This window comes from Oreochromis niloticus, linkage group LG14 (genome assembly GCF_001858045.2).
Source record: "Oreochromis niloticus isolate F11D_XX linkage group LG14, O_niloticus_UMD_NMBU, whole genome shotgun sequence".
NCBI lineage: Eukaryota > Metazoa > Chordata > Actinopteri > Cichliformes > Cichlidae > Oreochromis > Oreochromis niloticus.
The window spans coordinates 28,504,405-28,520,608 of NC_031979.2; the positions used below are offsets into that span (position 1 = coordinate 28,504,405).

Here is a 16,204-nt window from a genome sequence, read left to right on the forward strand (position 1 = left end):
GAACAACAACACTAAAGCTATTCTGTTAAACCTGTATGTAAAAAATACACTGCACCCAAAATATTTCATAGTTCAGCAACACTGATCAATCTAATAAACTTAAACCTGCACCATCCTCCCTATTGTGGTATTTTAAAGAGTACTTAGCAGAAATATTAAGCAACCTAACTAATAGGGTTGCAAACTCCCAGCAAAAGAAAATGGGGAACCACCCCCCACCCTCCACCTGATGATGCTTAATCGATGTAATCAACTTTAATTTGATGCAGGGTGGAAAAAAAATGCACAGAAATAAATTATTTTTCAAGAATAATTAAAAAGATTCAGCATCTTTCTTCAACAGAATTGCAGACTGCACAGGTACTTTCCCAAAGGAAAAAGTAGTAGTAGTAGCTTACTAGGGTATATTAGACTTAATAGTTACTATATACAGTAATGGACTTCTATACATTTTACATCAGATTAAAACTTTAGGTGTAAGATTCAGATAATTATTTATTAAAAGCTAGACATTTTAAATGAGAATAAGAAAGAAAAGTACGTCTTTGTGCCCCCTTTTCCCTGTTCATGCCCTATTGGCCCCCCTGGCTAAACTTTGCAAGATCCGCCCCTGCACAGTTACCAGCTGTCAGCTAAGTAGAAAAAGATCCTGGTGTAGAAAGTAATATTAAATAAATTCTAACAACAACTTATCAAGGTTAAACGTGCTGCTGTTGTTCCGCCGCTGGTTTCCTCTTTCTGGTGCAAAGTTGGCCAAAAACAAAGAAGAGAGACGGACTCGCGACAGAAAAGCCGATTAGCTGATCATTGATCAGTTTCACGATTGAAGTAGCAGCAGGAGAGGGAGAGAGAGGCAGTCGCTCCATATATCGGTTGTTAAGCTTAACATGGGAACGCTTTACAAACATTCAGAGATGGACTTACACACTTGCTTTACTTCTCTCTGGGATAACTTCCTCGGAGATGAAATGCCGGATTGCTAGCGAGGCTACAAATACACACAGCCGCTCTATCACGTGATGCATACTGCTCCGACGTGCTACGGTTATGAGCCGAGTTACGCCGTGTTGCAAGTTTTTTGAGGTGCTTTTTTGATATTTAATGGATCGGATTACATTTTTTATTTCCCTCCAATATCCGATCCAGTAATTTAGGTCAGTATCGGACCGATACCGATACGTAATATCGGATCGGTCCATCTCTGGCATTTATATTTCTGATGTAACTCAAATTACATTTATTATGAACAGGATGAAGTAGGCATAAGATTTTTCAGTACAAGAAAAAAATTTTCATCCCTGAGGCCATAGATCAGAGGACTCAGGCACCTTGAAGCAATGTTGAACATAATATAGTTAAAATATCGGACATTCAGAAATAAAGTAAAATCAATCTGAAGCACTGCAATTTCTATGAATGGGCACCACAGTTGAATGAGACAGAGCAGCAACTGGAAAGCATGAAGGATCACTGTTTTGAGTCCTTTATGTGTCAACTTTTTTTTCTCTCCTGATGCAGCTTTGGCCACTTTCATTATTTGAACATATGAGTATGCAATAGTGATGCCCATAATGAAGAAATAAAATTGATACACAGCTGATCGAACATGATCCTGCCATCTGTAAAGAGAAAATGTCTCTCCACTACATATTATGGATTGCTTGTAGAACTTAAGTGAAGAGGAAGCAAAGAACATGGACAGAATAATTATGCAAGGGCCAGAGCTGACACCGTGAATGACCAGGATACAGTACATAGTGCTGCGTGTGGAGCACAGCTGTCCATGACGCAGGGGCATACAAATGGCCACATAGCGCTCCAGAGTCATTGCTGTCAGAGTAACTGGTGTGACAATGAAGTAAAGAAGTACAACAACAGAGATAGTTATACACAACCACACTGGCATTGCAATTTCAAAATGGGTCAATACAAGTAAAACATCTGACACCAATAACAAAACACTGTCTGACAGCAGTGTTACAAAAAATAAGATGTAACGTGCAGATGTGTGAAAGCATTCCTTTTTAACAAAGATCACAATGAGGAACATGTTAATGCAAAGGAAAATTATTACCAGGATCTGTACGATAATGACACGGTAGCTGATTGATCGCTGCAAAAAAACATAATTCACTGAGTTGTTACCTGCCATAGAGAACAAACGTGTTTGAAGTACTTCTAAGAGTTAATTAAAGTTTTGTTAATAAATGTAAGATTTTCCTTTTAATAAAAATCAAAACTCAAAATCAAATCCAGTGGAGAAACCTTCCACTCTGTTCCAGAGCCAAATGTCTTCTGCTGCGTTCCCTGCAGTTTTCTGAGAAATGACTGTGCATCATTAAATTGAAGCTTACAGCAACTAAGAATAACAATTATACATGAAACTTCCTTCTACTGTGTTGTCATCATCCCCTAGCACCCATTCTCCTCAGTATCGATGCCTCTAAGTAGGTAATTGATGGTATACTCAGGAGACTTTGCAGTAAAGTCAACATAACAGATCTGAAAAAACTGAAAAGTTGTTGTTTGCTGTGAAGGTAATCAATTCTGTAGTTAATGCAACAAGTGAGACTACATCCTATTATTTTAGGGTTATGTCTTAAAAACTCCTACACATGTTACTGTGACAGGTAATAGGCCTGTTTGTGAGGTATTCAGATAAGTGAAAACTGTCCTGTCTTTCTTTCCTCGGCATTGTCTCTTTTAATCTGTTTATTATAAACAAGGAAGTTTAAATTACAAGCAAATTTCTTGCATTTTTCTTTTTTTCCTTTGATGTTTTTTTAAACTGTATAGACATGAGTTAGTAACACATGTAAGTAAGACATGAAAAACATCAGACATTTATATCCTAAAACTGACCACATATAGATTGGCCAGTTGGTAGGTTTACTGATGCTAGGTGTGTTTTAAAGATATGTGGCTACCTCAGCTCATCTGAAACCCACCTAGCAGAGACTTCGTGGTCCCACGTTTGTGACTAGCATGGGTAAAAAATTTTGCCGATAACTAATTCAACACTGAGAAGAGAAGTCAGATGGAAAATCCATTGTTGTTGTATTTTGTCTTGCTAAAGCAGTTAATGAAAAGTGGGTAAGTGCCATGACAGCTGAAATATTTTGGATTTTAATGAAGGAAAATTCTACTAATGGTCTTAATGAACCTCATGTTGGGCCTGATCAGCAGAACTTGTGTGTGCTGTTGGGTGAACTATCCATGTTTTTTGTAGAATCCATTTACCTGCTCTCATTTGTTGTTTTAGCTGTTTGGCAGTTGTTGAAAGAGTTTTGTGAGCTTTAACCTATGATTGTACCATTTCTAGCAAAATACATTAATATTTAAAAATCGATTCAGTATTTAATGAATCAATATGACATTATTGAAACTAAAAATGATGGGCTTTTCTTTCTCTGACCTCTCATGTTTTGGGGAGAACTGATGCGAGTTTCAGGCTTAAAGTTCTGTGACACGGGCCAGTAAGTGATAGTTAGATTGAACCTGGTGAAAAATAATGTCCACCTGGCTTAAAGATATGCCAGATGTTTATGGTCTTTCCAGATAAGCACAGGATGTTCAGTTCCCTCAAACCAATGCCTCTACTCCTCGAGTGCTAACTTGATTTTCAGCAACTCCTGATCACCCATGTCATAGTAGTAGTTCTTCTCAGCCTGAGAAAGACGAAGGGAGAAAAAGGCACTGGGGTGTAGCTTACCCTTGATGCAGTGTGTAAAGACTGCACCCACTCTAGAATCAGAATGTTTCTAGAATCATGAAGCTCAATATGGTGTGGCCACATCCAGATGCCTTCCTGACTGCTCTGCATAGACTATGCACCTTTTTAGTTGTTTACTTATTAAAACTTCACAAACTTCCATTGTGAAGTTTGCTGATGACACAGTGGTGTTGGGCACCATCTCCAACAATGATGAGGCAGCCTACATGGATGAAGTGGAGAATCTGGCATCGTGTTGTCAGGATAACCACCTCCAGCTGAACTTCGGCAAGAACAAGGAGCTGGTGGTGGACTTCGGAAGAAGTCAGCAGAGAGACTACAAGCACATTGTAATCAATGAAGCTCCAGTGGAGAGGGCACAATCCTTCAAGTACCTCGGTGTCCACATCTACTCAGATCTGACATGGTCTGCCCACATTCAGGTCCAGTCCAAAAAGGCTAGGTAGTGCCTGTACAACCTACGACAACTGAGGAAGTTCAGGGTCTCTCCAGGAATCCTCAGGACTTTCTATACAGGCACTGTGGAAAGCATCCTCCCACATCACATCCTGGTATGCGAACAGCTGTGTCAAGGACAAAAAAGCTCTTCAGAGAGTGGTCCGTACAGGACAAGACCAAAAAACACATGAGTCGGTTCTTGAGGCTGGCTGGTTACTACCCTGGTTCATGCCAGGCTTGCAGACCTGACCAGCTCCTTGACTCCGGCAGACAGAGCAGTGGCAGGCGGTGTTGTGGGGAACCCCTCCTCTACATGCGTCGACCGACACCTCGCACAGAGGGCCAGGGGCTGTTTTGTCCCAGCAGGTAAGGGGGGGGAGGTTGACCAACCAATTGTGTACATCCACATGAAAATAATAAGAGCAGGAGGCCAGTGGAGAAAGATGAAGATGATGAAGAAGCTTTATTTATTTGTCACTTGCAGTTGCCTGCAAGAAAGAGTGCCTGGCCATCCGGTGGGCAGCCGAATCTCTTCGTTATTACCTCCTGATTCTAGACAGAATGTGCTGATTTTTTGTCACCTTTGTTGTGCATTTTTCTTACAACTTGATAGTGTTCATCCAGCTGTTCTACTATGCTAAGCCTACTAGAAAGGTGTAACTTCATGCTACTGTCCATATGGCTACAGCTAGTTTTGTGTCTTTTGCACTTTTCTGTTAAGTGCTTTAAGTGGTGCACACTCGAGGTGGTCCAAAATGTTTCGATACCAGGACATTGACACAGCAGACCCAGAAAGCAAAAAAAGAAGGCATTCCTCACCCATGTCTAATTAGTCAACTGCGCTTGCCATATGGTGTGCTGGAGAAAGTTAGTATATATGCTCTCCAACAATTCATGGACTGCTGCTAAATAGGGATGGGTATCGTTTAGGTTTTATCCGATACCAGTACCAAACCGGTACTTTTGAAACGGTGCCGGTGCTTAAATGGTGCTCGAACCGGTGCTTAAAGAATGAAGAACACACACTTTGTCCAAAAACCTCTCATGTTTAGCTGTTTTTTTGTAAAAAGATAACAATGTTAGCCTTTTCTGCAGCTATAGGGCATGGTATCCCTCTTGGCTGGAAGCAGTGCTTAATCAATGGAAAGAAAACACCAACTTTGTCCAAAAACCTCTCATGTTTAGCTGTTTCCCACTTTTCTTTGGTCATTTTAGCCTTTTTGGCCAGGGTGAAGGGAGCATCTGCCATCAAACAAGAAGACAACCGCATGTAACTACGACGGTGTTTGCTAGTTCACCTTGCATGCAATAATTTAATAACGTGGTTAGCCTACTCAATGTAAATTACACAAGAACAACATTAAGCTACTCACCCAGAGAAGAACGGCTGCTGCCATCATCACCCGTCATCATTTCTGCTACACTGGCAGGGCTAGGGGCCAGGACTCTACTCTTCGGGTTCTTGGGGGATGTTGCTAACTCCGGGTCCGATAACAGGCACTACACCCGCAATAGATGTGCTCGGTGTGAGGTCTCGCAGCAAGCTATCAAATACGGTGCATTTCTCGGCTTTTAAAAAAAACGCTATGCGTCGCCAGGTGTTTCATCAGATTCGAGGAGTTACCTCCTTTGCACAGAATCACAGTATCAGCTTAAAGCACTTGTTGCAGGATACTGAGTTTGCATCTTCTGCTGTGAAGTACAGCCAGACTTTTGACCGCTTCGCCTTGGGCGTTTTTAATCTGTAGCTCTACTCTAAAAGAACGTACGTACTTGGGCCCGCCTACTACGCTTGCAAAGGTAAAATGATTGGCTAGAATCCAAAGTGTATGACATCTCAGTTAAAAGAAGCACCGAAATAAAGCACCGAAATGTGTGCTGCTTTTCGGTCTGGTTACTACCGTTTAAGTCAGAAACGGTGCCATAATGGCACCGGATACCGGTACCCATCCCTACTGCTGAATATTTAATTTTCAATGGTCAGGTCCAAGCTCTTTATTCTTTCATTTTCTTTGATGAACAGCCTTAATATTGGATGTTGCCATAAATAAACAACTGAATTTAACTTTTCTCTTACAACAGCACTTGAATTTGCTATCCTCAGTCAAGAGTTAGCTAAAAACTGAGTGCCTTTCTCTTTTGGAGGACAAGGGTCTCTCTTCTGACTCTTGGTGAAGGCGGTCGCACTTTTCTCCTCTCCCTTCCCTTATCTTCCCTGCTTAGCATCTTATGTCCTTGTCTAGTCTCGTCTATTTTCTTACTCTTTCCCTGGAACATTCTCTCACAGTCTGTTCTCTAAAACCTAAAAGAGGAATTATGGATTTGATCAACTGGTCCCTGAATGCAATTGACACCCTCTTCTCAACGACAAGCCTGGGCTCGGGTGACCCTGAGTGTCCTGGAGGTATTTTCCCTGCCGGGAATGGGAGGGAATGGATGGGTGGCGTAACTGGAGGGTCGTGTGCTTGGTGGGACTGTCGATCGAGGACGTCGAAGATATCTACCTGTTCGGAACCACGATAACAGGGTTCTTGCTGATCAGAGCTGGCTTGGCCCTGGCTTATCTTTTTTTTTTTTTTTTTTTTTTTTTAACCTGTCCCGTTTGGTTCTTTTGCCATCAGAATTATTGTCTAAAGGCGAAGAAAGATGCCCAACGGATTTACTTTACCCAATGGACCATCCCAGCCTTGCCGTAATGGTCCATCTGATTCACCTTTTATTGTTTATTTTATTTTCACTTGCTGAATACGGGACAGACTTGACTGGTGGAAAGAAAGGGGAGAAAGAAAGAGGGAAAGAAAAAAAAAAAGAAAAAACCTGAGAAGAGGGACGGGGAAAAAGGGCAAAAAACAAAAACCAACAGAATATATCAAAGATTAAAGAAAGCGGAATTGGCTGTTCAAAACCCCACAAGGCTGCCTGCTGTGATTGAAACGATGGGACGAGTCGTGAGTTCTCAAAATGGGCTCATTGAACGCAGCACGGATAAGATCTTGGAGAAGCTTGAGGCTGCCGTAAACACTCAGAATAAGACCGCTGAGCGAAAATTGGATTAAATCTTGGAGAAGCTCACGGCGGTCGTGAGTTCTCAGAATTTGCTCTTTGAGCGCAAGAATGATAACATAATGGAGCACAAGACTGATAACATCATGGAGAAGATCACGGCTCTCCAACGGGAGATTGAGAGACCAGTGTCAGACTGCTAGAACAGCTTTGAAATTCACATGAGTTGTTCGCACTAAAGTAAAAACCACCATCATTTCATGCAGCTACCATTTCGGCGCCAGCTGTGGTCTCAAGGCTGGAGCTGAATAAAAACACCCTGATAAAAGACTGTGCATAGACTGTTTCTTCCTATCCTATGCAAGGCCACCTGGGTTGGCTGGAAGACTGTGTACTTAGACTGGCAGGGCGAAGGACACTGTCTCAGCTGAACTCTGGACACACACACACATATACACATGCAGATGTACACTCATCCCCCCTCCCCTTTTACCCATCCCTGTTGCTTGTCATGTGTTTCAATGGTGTATTAAGAGTTTTTCATGTGCTATGCACAGAGGTGTTTTTTTTCTGTTCTCAATCTGATCTCCCTGTTGGAGCTCAGTCTGGGGGGAGTTCTTTGTTCTCCTTGTCTTTCCTGATATTGTGTATTTTCTATTGTTCTGTGCTGTCCTCATTAAGGAGGATGGAAGCCTCAAGATTGAACTTTACCACTAATCCACACACAAAGGCAAACTACTATTTCACTGTCGAGACCCACTGGAAAATAATCTTGGGCTTATTGGATCCTAAACAACAGGGAAGAGAAATGGAAAATGCAAGCATTGAGAAAACACTTAAAACATGTTGCTATTCAAACTAGAACAAATGGAACAATAATGTGTCACAAACTGCCTCAGAGGCTTTAGAGACCCTTTAGAGATGAGTTACTAACTTAGAAAAGGAGTCAATTTTTTTTTAATTAAATAAAGAAAATGTTTTTTTTTCAGCTGGTCATTAGTGGGAAGTACTTGGATGTATGACTGCAGAAAAGAGAAAGCTTTTATATTCTAGTTTACTGGGTCCCACGTGAACCTTATTAATTCCTAGTTAGGTCCAGCAGAACAAAAGACTAAAAGAGGTGTCTAGTGCCTAAGTGTTGTCAAAAATGTAATGACCACTCATCACTACTTTTGTTGCCTGTTGTAGTTCAGGGTCTGGCTGCTGGGTTGTTGTTGGCACTCAGTCAGGTTTAATGTCACCCTGAGTTCTTGGCTAGCTTAAAATTAGCATGCGGTCCATGCAGTTGCATTCAAAGAGCAACTGCATGGACCCACATGACAAGTGAAATCAGCTGATTGTAGCACAGGAGGTAAGTCCAAGTGGAACCAATCAGTGAGATTGATATGCAAACCACTTGGAGTCTCATCCCTTGTCAGTGATAAAGTCAGTGCAAAACTAATGATTTTCTTTTGGGTCTTGTTTCATAGTCGGCACACTGTTAATAACTTTAAAAGTGATCACAAGTAGAGGTTATTCTACATGGTCCTCTTTTGGAGAAAATATGCTGAAAACAAAACTTACATATATTTATACAACTACATCTTCATCTTGAAGCTTTTATTGTATGAAATATATACAATATTGAATTTTATCTCCTTGTGTTTTTGTGCTGGCAGTGTCAGGGTCTGTGTCGCAGACCATGGGGAAGTGGGGAAGTAGGACCCAAATGCTGGACTCCATGCAACAGTCAGGGTGGACCCGAACCCGAATATGGTATTCGGACAGGCACAAATAACATGTTTTTTATGAATACTTATTTCAAACAAAAACTTTAAAAAATATTTGTATTCGGGAACAAGGGAAAACTTTATATCAAAAAGCTGATATAAAGCTTTTTGATATATAGTTTTGTGCATCACCGGATGAGTGATTGACGTATAAAAGAGGTGACTGACACGGGCTGCTCCACACAGCAACAGAGAAGGCTCGGCTGAGCAAAAAAAGACTGAACTGCATCACTATTATTGTTGAATAGATTTTTTTTTGTACTTTAACTTGGTTCCGGATGCAGTTTATAACTTTTGCAAAGATCGGGAGTTTATTCCATTGCGCTGCATTATTGACGTCTGCAGTCGGGTGCTCTCATGTTCGCTCTGTTTACGTAATTTAGACAATAGGCTGTTGACAGAGTAACCTTAACGTTCGGTTAAAAAGGTTAAAACAATGCTTGTGTAGTTGTGTCGAATTGTATGCACTTGTGCGAGTTAGAGTAACTTAAACGTACCATATATCTTTTGCAGACAGCAAGACATAGGCTATAGGCTAGTTAACCTTAGCATACCTTCCCGTCACTCATTAACTCAGCTGAAACTCCCCTCATGGATTTGGGCAACCAAATAGAAAAGAGTGTTGCTACTGCTGAGCCATCTCTTGGTCCTCCACCAGCCAAAAAACTCAAGTTCTGTGTGGACAGTGTTGGTCAAGTTACTTGAAAAAAGTAATCAGTTACTAATTACTGATTACTTCCCCCAAAAAGTAATCCCGTTACTTTACTGATTACTTATTTTCAAAAGTAATTAATTACTTAGTTACTTAGTTACTTTTTAAAAACACAATTTACAACCTGAATAGGTAATAAAGTGATAGATCTTTCAGCCCAATTCTGCTTTTTCTGCATAATCCATCATACAAAATGTAATCAAATGGAAAAGTCTCTTCTTAAAACTTGTTTTATTAGTTTTAATCTTTTAACTTTATTCATCAAGCAAAAATTAAATTACATGCAACATTCTCTGACTGGAAGAAATTTGTTTAACATTTAAACCTATTTTCTGCACATTCCAGCACATAAAATAAAATATTTTTTTGTGTTTACACTCACTCTTTCAAATAGATCCAAGTAAAACACAGCAGAAAATAAATAAAGTCAAAGACTAGTTGCTCTATTTTCACCTGTAAAGCAGGACTGGGGTAGGCGGAGGTTTACCCTGGTGCAGGTGTGCCGCAGCGGTCAGTTGAAGACTCCACAAGTTTCTCTGTGAATTTCCCATTACAGTCATAGCGCACTCGGTGCTTGCTTGGAAGTTTAGGGGGTTTTTTTCGCTGTAAAAAGAAGTTTTCTTCTCACGCACAATGGACGCTAATGTTTTTGTCACTTTTTATGGAATCAAACTCAAAATAAGGTCAGTACTTCCACGCTTTAAACGCTGCATGCTCATACTCTCTCCCGCACACGATATATTATCCATTGTTGATCTGCAGACAGCTGTTGTCACGAACGTCGCACTCGCTTACGTCACTGTCATGAGACATTCTCGCAAAAAACTCACGGTTTTAGTAACGCAGTAACGCAGCGTTCCTACGTGAAAGTAACGGTAATCTAATTACCGTTTTTGTAATGGTAATCCCTTACATTACTCGTTACTTGAAAAAAGTAATCGGATTACAGTAACGCGTTACAAGTAATGCGTTACTGCCCATCTCTGTGTGTGGAAGCATTTTACAATCAGTACTGCAGACAAAACCAAAGTGATATGTAATGTGTGCAAAAGTCAAATCAGCAGATGCAGAGATATTAAACATCTGTCAACATCTGCTATGTATAAAAGAAGACTCAGACAAACACATTTATGGCTTAATCTTATAGAATTCAACATCCCTGTGTTGGGCAAACAGGTTTTGCAGCTGTTTGAGCTAAGTTATTCACAAAATGAAAACCTATACTTTGTTTTGGGTGAGAACTCCATTCAAATGCATAATCACATGCACTTAAAGCATCCTCTCCTGGTACTGTCTGCCACCCCCCACAAGCACCAACCCCCCCACAAGCACCACTTCATCATCACAGCCATGTTCTGCCCCTGCAAGTCAGTTTCGCTGTCTGTTCAGCGTCCTCCAACAAGGACGGGTGGTGGGGGGGTTCATAATGTTCACAATGGTATTTTATTAGTTGTTGATTTAACCATGGATGAGGCAATGGCTGTTATGTTATTTTCTTTTCAATAACGTTACATGTTCATTGCTGGATTTATGGAAAAACATCAATTAAAAACATCCATAATTATTATAATGGATATAAATCAAGAATACTTACACTATAACATTAATTATAAGTGTAATGCAAAAAAATGAATTTTTACGCGTATTTTGAATTTTACTCGAATACAAATACAAATAGTTTCCCCCCCTCAACAAATACAAATACTGGCTGCTTTGCACATCTCTAGTGAACAGTGCATTTATTTACAGTGAATTAAATGTAACACACAATAAATCTCCAGTGCGCTCCCGCAACTTCTGTGTCGTGCCTCCCAAGTGTCTCTGCTCCGTGCTCTCTGCTCCCGTGTCTCCGCACACCCCATGTGTGCTTCCGCCCTGTGTTCAGTCCTCTCCTCCTGAGGAATCAGCCATCAGGACACCAAACTCCAGCAGGCATAAACTTAACAACACTAGAAACACTAACATGGAGTCTAACTCAACAATCCTGCGCCGATGGGAGCTTCGTAATGCTCTTAAATAGCTCCCCCGATGAGCTTCATCAGCAGCAGGTGCGTGACATGGTCTTCAGGTGTGGCCGGCCCCCCTAGCAGGATCAGACCCACCAGGCCTGGAGATGCCTGTCAGAATACCACCGCACACAGACGCACACGCCTGCCTATACATTCAAACGTGGACACAGACAGCAGCACAGTGCAGCAAAAACACATAATAATAATTGAGTCCACACTGCTCCAGGACCCTGGGTCCCTCAGACCCAGGTCCCTGACAGGCAGGCTGGTGAGAGACTATATAAATACAAATGTTATGAATGGTAAATGGCCTGTATTTGTATAGCGCTTTACTTATGTTGGGTCTGCGCTTCCACAGGCCCCGCTAATTTAGAAACTTATTCCCGTTAACGACAAGCAAGGAAACGAGACGAACATCTTTAACCGGTTTTTACTTGCGCAAGGGAGGTCCTGGTCGGTGTCTCAGAAAGCACTCTGAATCCTACCGCAAAATGACCCTGACTTAGGCCTCTGCTTGCCGCCTTTTATTGAAAACAGTTACAGTACACACAAGCACCTCCCATTGTAAAACCCCCCTATGGTTACAAAAGACAAGGCACTATGTGCGTATGTGTATGCATGTGTAAGCACGTGTATGCATGTGCGAGAATGTGTTTGTGTTTGTGTTTGTGTTTGTGTTTGGGGGTGCGTTTGTGTGACCTCCTGCCCACAAAAGGATCCTAAAAGTAGGAAGCTTACTACACAACAAACAGAACCCTCACATAGATGTCCCTACAATAAAACACTATAGCCTCCCCCACCAACAAACCGGCTGGAGAGGTGGTCAGAGACAAAGGAATGTCTTTGATCATACAGTTTGAGCTAAGACTTACAAATTTAAGTAACACAATAACAACATTTAACAATTTGACTCCAACAACTTAGTCCCTAAGGACTAAGCTTTACACGTTCAGTCATGCACATATTCACACACTGGTGACGGCAAGCTACATTGTAGCCACAGCTGCCCTGGGGCTACAATGACAGAGGCGAGGCTGCCGGACACTGGCGTTACCGGGCCCTCTGACCACCACCACCACCAGTAGGCAACGGGTGAAGTGTACATTGTGCTAACTGTGTTGAACTTTGCAGAACATGCAAATCCTCCCTGAGCAGCACCTTTGTGCTGTGCTTTGCTCAAGGCAGCGGGAAAATGTTTTTGTGTGGTGGAAGCTGTAGAAAACAATGGACTTCAGGGGACAGTTATTTAAGACAAAAAAAAAATAAAGATATGGGAAAAGAGTAGAAAAAAATGCAGGCACTGTTGATCTCATAGTTATATTTATACTGGTTCAATTACATTTTTTCGACAGTGGTTCCAATAATGTCTTTCTTATCGCATTCTATTAAATGCAGAAATAGGGGGAAAGCAATTGGGATTTTTTCACTGTTGTAAATACTGTTCATAAAAATACAGTTATTTAAGAAATTATTATTATTATTATTAGTAGTAGTAGTAGTTATAGTAGTAGCAGCAGCAGTAGTAGTATAGTTATCAATAATAATAGTAACAATTTAATTAATTGTTAAATATCAGAACAGTTATAAAATAAATTTAGAATTCATATTTTTGTTGCAGTGATTCTTATCAGTGGATTACAATCAGTACCAAAGATTTTTTTTTAAGTATTAATTATTCCATCATCCGTTCATAATAGAAATAAAATTAAAGTTATATATATTTGCTATATATCAATTTTGCATCTACGTTGATTGAATTCTTAGGAAGTGAACCATGTCATATCAGAGAAAAAAACAATTTTGGTCAAATTGAGCACATACCCTAAAATAAGTGAATACTTTATAATAAAAAATAATAAACACTTGACAATTATTTTCATTTAATTTTCTCGTTTTAAACATTTGTGTAAATTCCAGTGTTGTTTTTAATGCATAACAATATAGTATCACAGAACATATACAGGAAAGCAAGTTGCACAATTACTAATAATTTGAAATTCATCATTATTTACATGAAATTTTTCTTTCATATTGAAGCAGTTTTCCTGTATGGTTTAATGTAACATGAATTTAGAATAAATTTAGAATTTAGCATTTATATTTCTGATGTAACTCAAATTACGTTTATTTTGAACAGGATGAAGTAGGCATAAGACTTTTCAGTACAAGAAAAAAATTTTCGTCCCTGAGGCCATAGATCAGAGGACTCAGGCACCTTGGAGCAATATTAAACATGATGTAGTTAAAATATCGGACATTTCGAAATAAACTGAAATCGATCTGAAGTAGTGCTATTTCTATGAATGGGCACCACAGCTGAATGAGACAAAGCAGCAACTGGAAAGCATGAAGGATCACTGTTTTGAGTCCTTTATGTGTCAACTTCTTTTTCTCTCCTGATGCAGCTTTGGCCGCTTTCATTATTTGAACATATGAGTATGCAATAGTGGTGCCCATAATCAAGAAATAAAATTGATACACTGCTGATCGAACATGATCCTGCCATCTGTAAAGAGTAAATGTCTCTCCACTACATATCATGGATTGCTTGTAGAAGTTAAGTGAGGCAGATGCAAAGAACATGGACAGAATAATTATACAAGGGCCAGAGCTGAGAAGATGAATGATCAGGATACAGTACATAGTGCTGCGTGTGGAGCACAGCTGTCCATGACGCAGGGGCATACAAATGGCCACATAGCGCTCCAGAGTCATTGCTGTCAGAGTAACCGGTGTGACAATGAAGTAAAGAAGTACAACAACAGAGATAGTTATACACAACCACACTTGTATTGTAAATTCAAATTGGCTCAATACAAGTAAAACATCTGACACCAATAACAAAACACTGTCTGACAGTAGTGTTACAAAAAACAAGATGTAACGTGCAGATGTGTGAAAGCATTCCTTTTTAACAAAGATCACAATGAGCGACATGTTAATGCAAAGGAAAATTATTACCAGGATCTGTACGATAATGACACGGTCATAGACTGGTCGCTGCAAAAAAACATCATTCACTGAGTTGTTACCTGCCATAGAGAAGAAACATATGTTTGAAGTACTTCTAAGAGTTCATCAAAGTTTTGTTAATAAATGTAAGATTTTCCTTTTAATAAAAATCAAAACTCAAAATCAAATCCAGTGGAGAAACCTTCCACTCTGTTCGAGAACCAAATGTCTTCTGCTGCGTTCCCTGCAGTTTTCTGAGAAATGACTGTGCATCATTAAATTGAAGCTTACAGCAACTAAGAATAACAATTACACATGAAACTTCCTTCTACTGTGTTGTTATCTTCCCTTAACACCCCTTCTCCTCAGTATAGATGCTTCTAAATAGGTAATTGATGGTATACTCAGGAGACTTTGCAGTAAAGTCAACATAACAGATCTGAAAGAACTGAAAAACTTTTGTTTGGTGACAAGGTAATCAACTCTGTAGTTAATGCAACAAGTGAGACTACACCCCATTATTTTAGTTTTATGTCTTAAAAACTCCTAAAGTGATGTGACATTGACATGTACTAGTTCTGTTTGTGAGGTATTCAGTTAAGCGAAAACTGTCCTTTCGGGTTTTTTTCTAAGCATTTTCTCTTTTAATTTATTTACTATAAACAAGGAAGTTTAAATTACAAGCAAATTTCTTGTATTTCATTTTTCTCCCTTTGATTATTTTAAAATGTATAGACACAGGTTAGTAACACATGTAAGTACACATGTAGATATGAAAAACATCAGACATTTATATCCTAAAACTGACCACATATAGATTGGCCAGTTGGTAGGTTTACTGATGCTAGGTGTGTTTTAAAGATATGTGGCTACCTCAGCTCATCAGTAACCCACCCAGCAGAGACTTCATGGTCCCACTGCACACACTGTTTGTATGTGACTGTTTGTACTCAAGTACGTTACTCAAACACATACATTTGTGACTAACATGGGTTAAAAAAGGCATTTAAGACACCTTTGGCATAAGGACGGGTAGGTAGGTCAGGGTCATTGACCCAGTATTTCGAGTTTCTGTTTTGGACACTTGCAAGACTTGTACTTTCATCCAAAATAGATGAGGACCAATTGTCCAGATTCAGCTTAGATCCAGTTCACCTCTGGTTATTTCTCAACTCATCCCATCTGAATAAATATGCATTTATTGTGGCTCATTTTGTCTCAAAATAATGTGTAATCCATATTTTACACATCTAAAATCTAATGAAACTTCATTCATTATAAACTTGGAAGCTGACCTGCATTTTTTTCCATTTCAAACCATTACTATGAACTCTACAATTAGGCAAAAGTAAATCATCTCTGCTATAGCTTTAAGAGAGCCATCATTATTAGCAAAGGCTGGTATTAGCTTGGTATAATATTAAGCTAAATGATAAAACTGCAGTTTTACTGTAAATGCCTTAAAGCATTACTCTTATCCAGTAATAGCAAAAGTAATCAAAATCTGTTTGAATTTTTTTAAACTGGGGTTATTACATCTCACCACTACACTACAACTTTATCAAATTATTACTGAAAACCTTAAGTG

General features: G+C 39.7%; 1 protein-coding gene and 1 pseudogene across 1 annotated transcript; both read right to left on the minus strand.

The window, feature by feature from the left end:
- Positions 1 to 1,226: 1,226 nt before the first annotated feature.
- On the minus strand, positions 1,227 to 2,152 carry LOC100691751 (odorant receptor 131-2-like; annotated as a pseudogene).
- An 11,636-nt stretch (positions 2,153 to 13,788) lies between these two features.
- Positions 13,789 to 14,703, minus strand: LOC100692022 (odorant receptor 131-2-like). Its single transcript, XM_003455941.2, has one exon. The coding sequence runs from the start codon at positions 14,701 to 14,703 to the stop codon at positions 13,789 to 13,791; it is 915 nt and encodes a 304-aa protein (XP_003455989.2).
- Between the last annotated feature and the right edge of the window lie 1,501 nt (positions 14,704 to 16,204).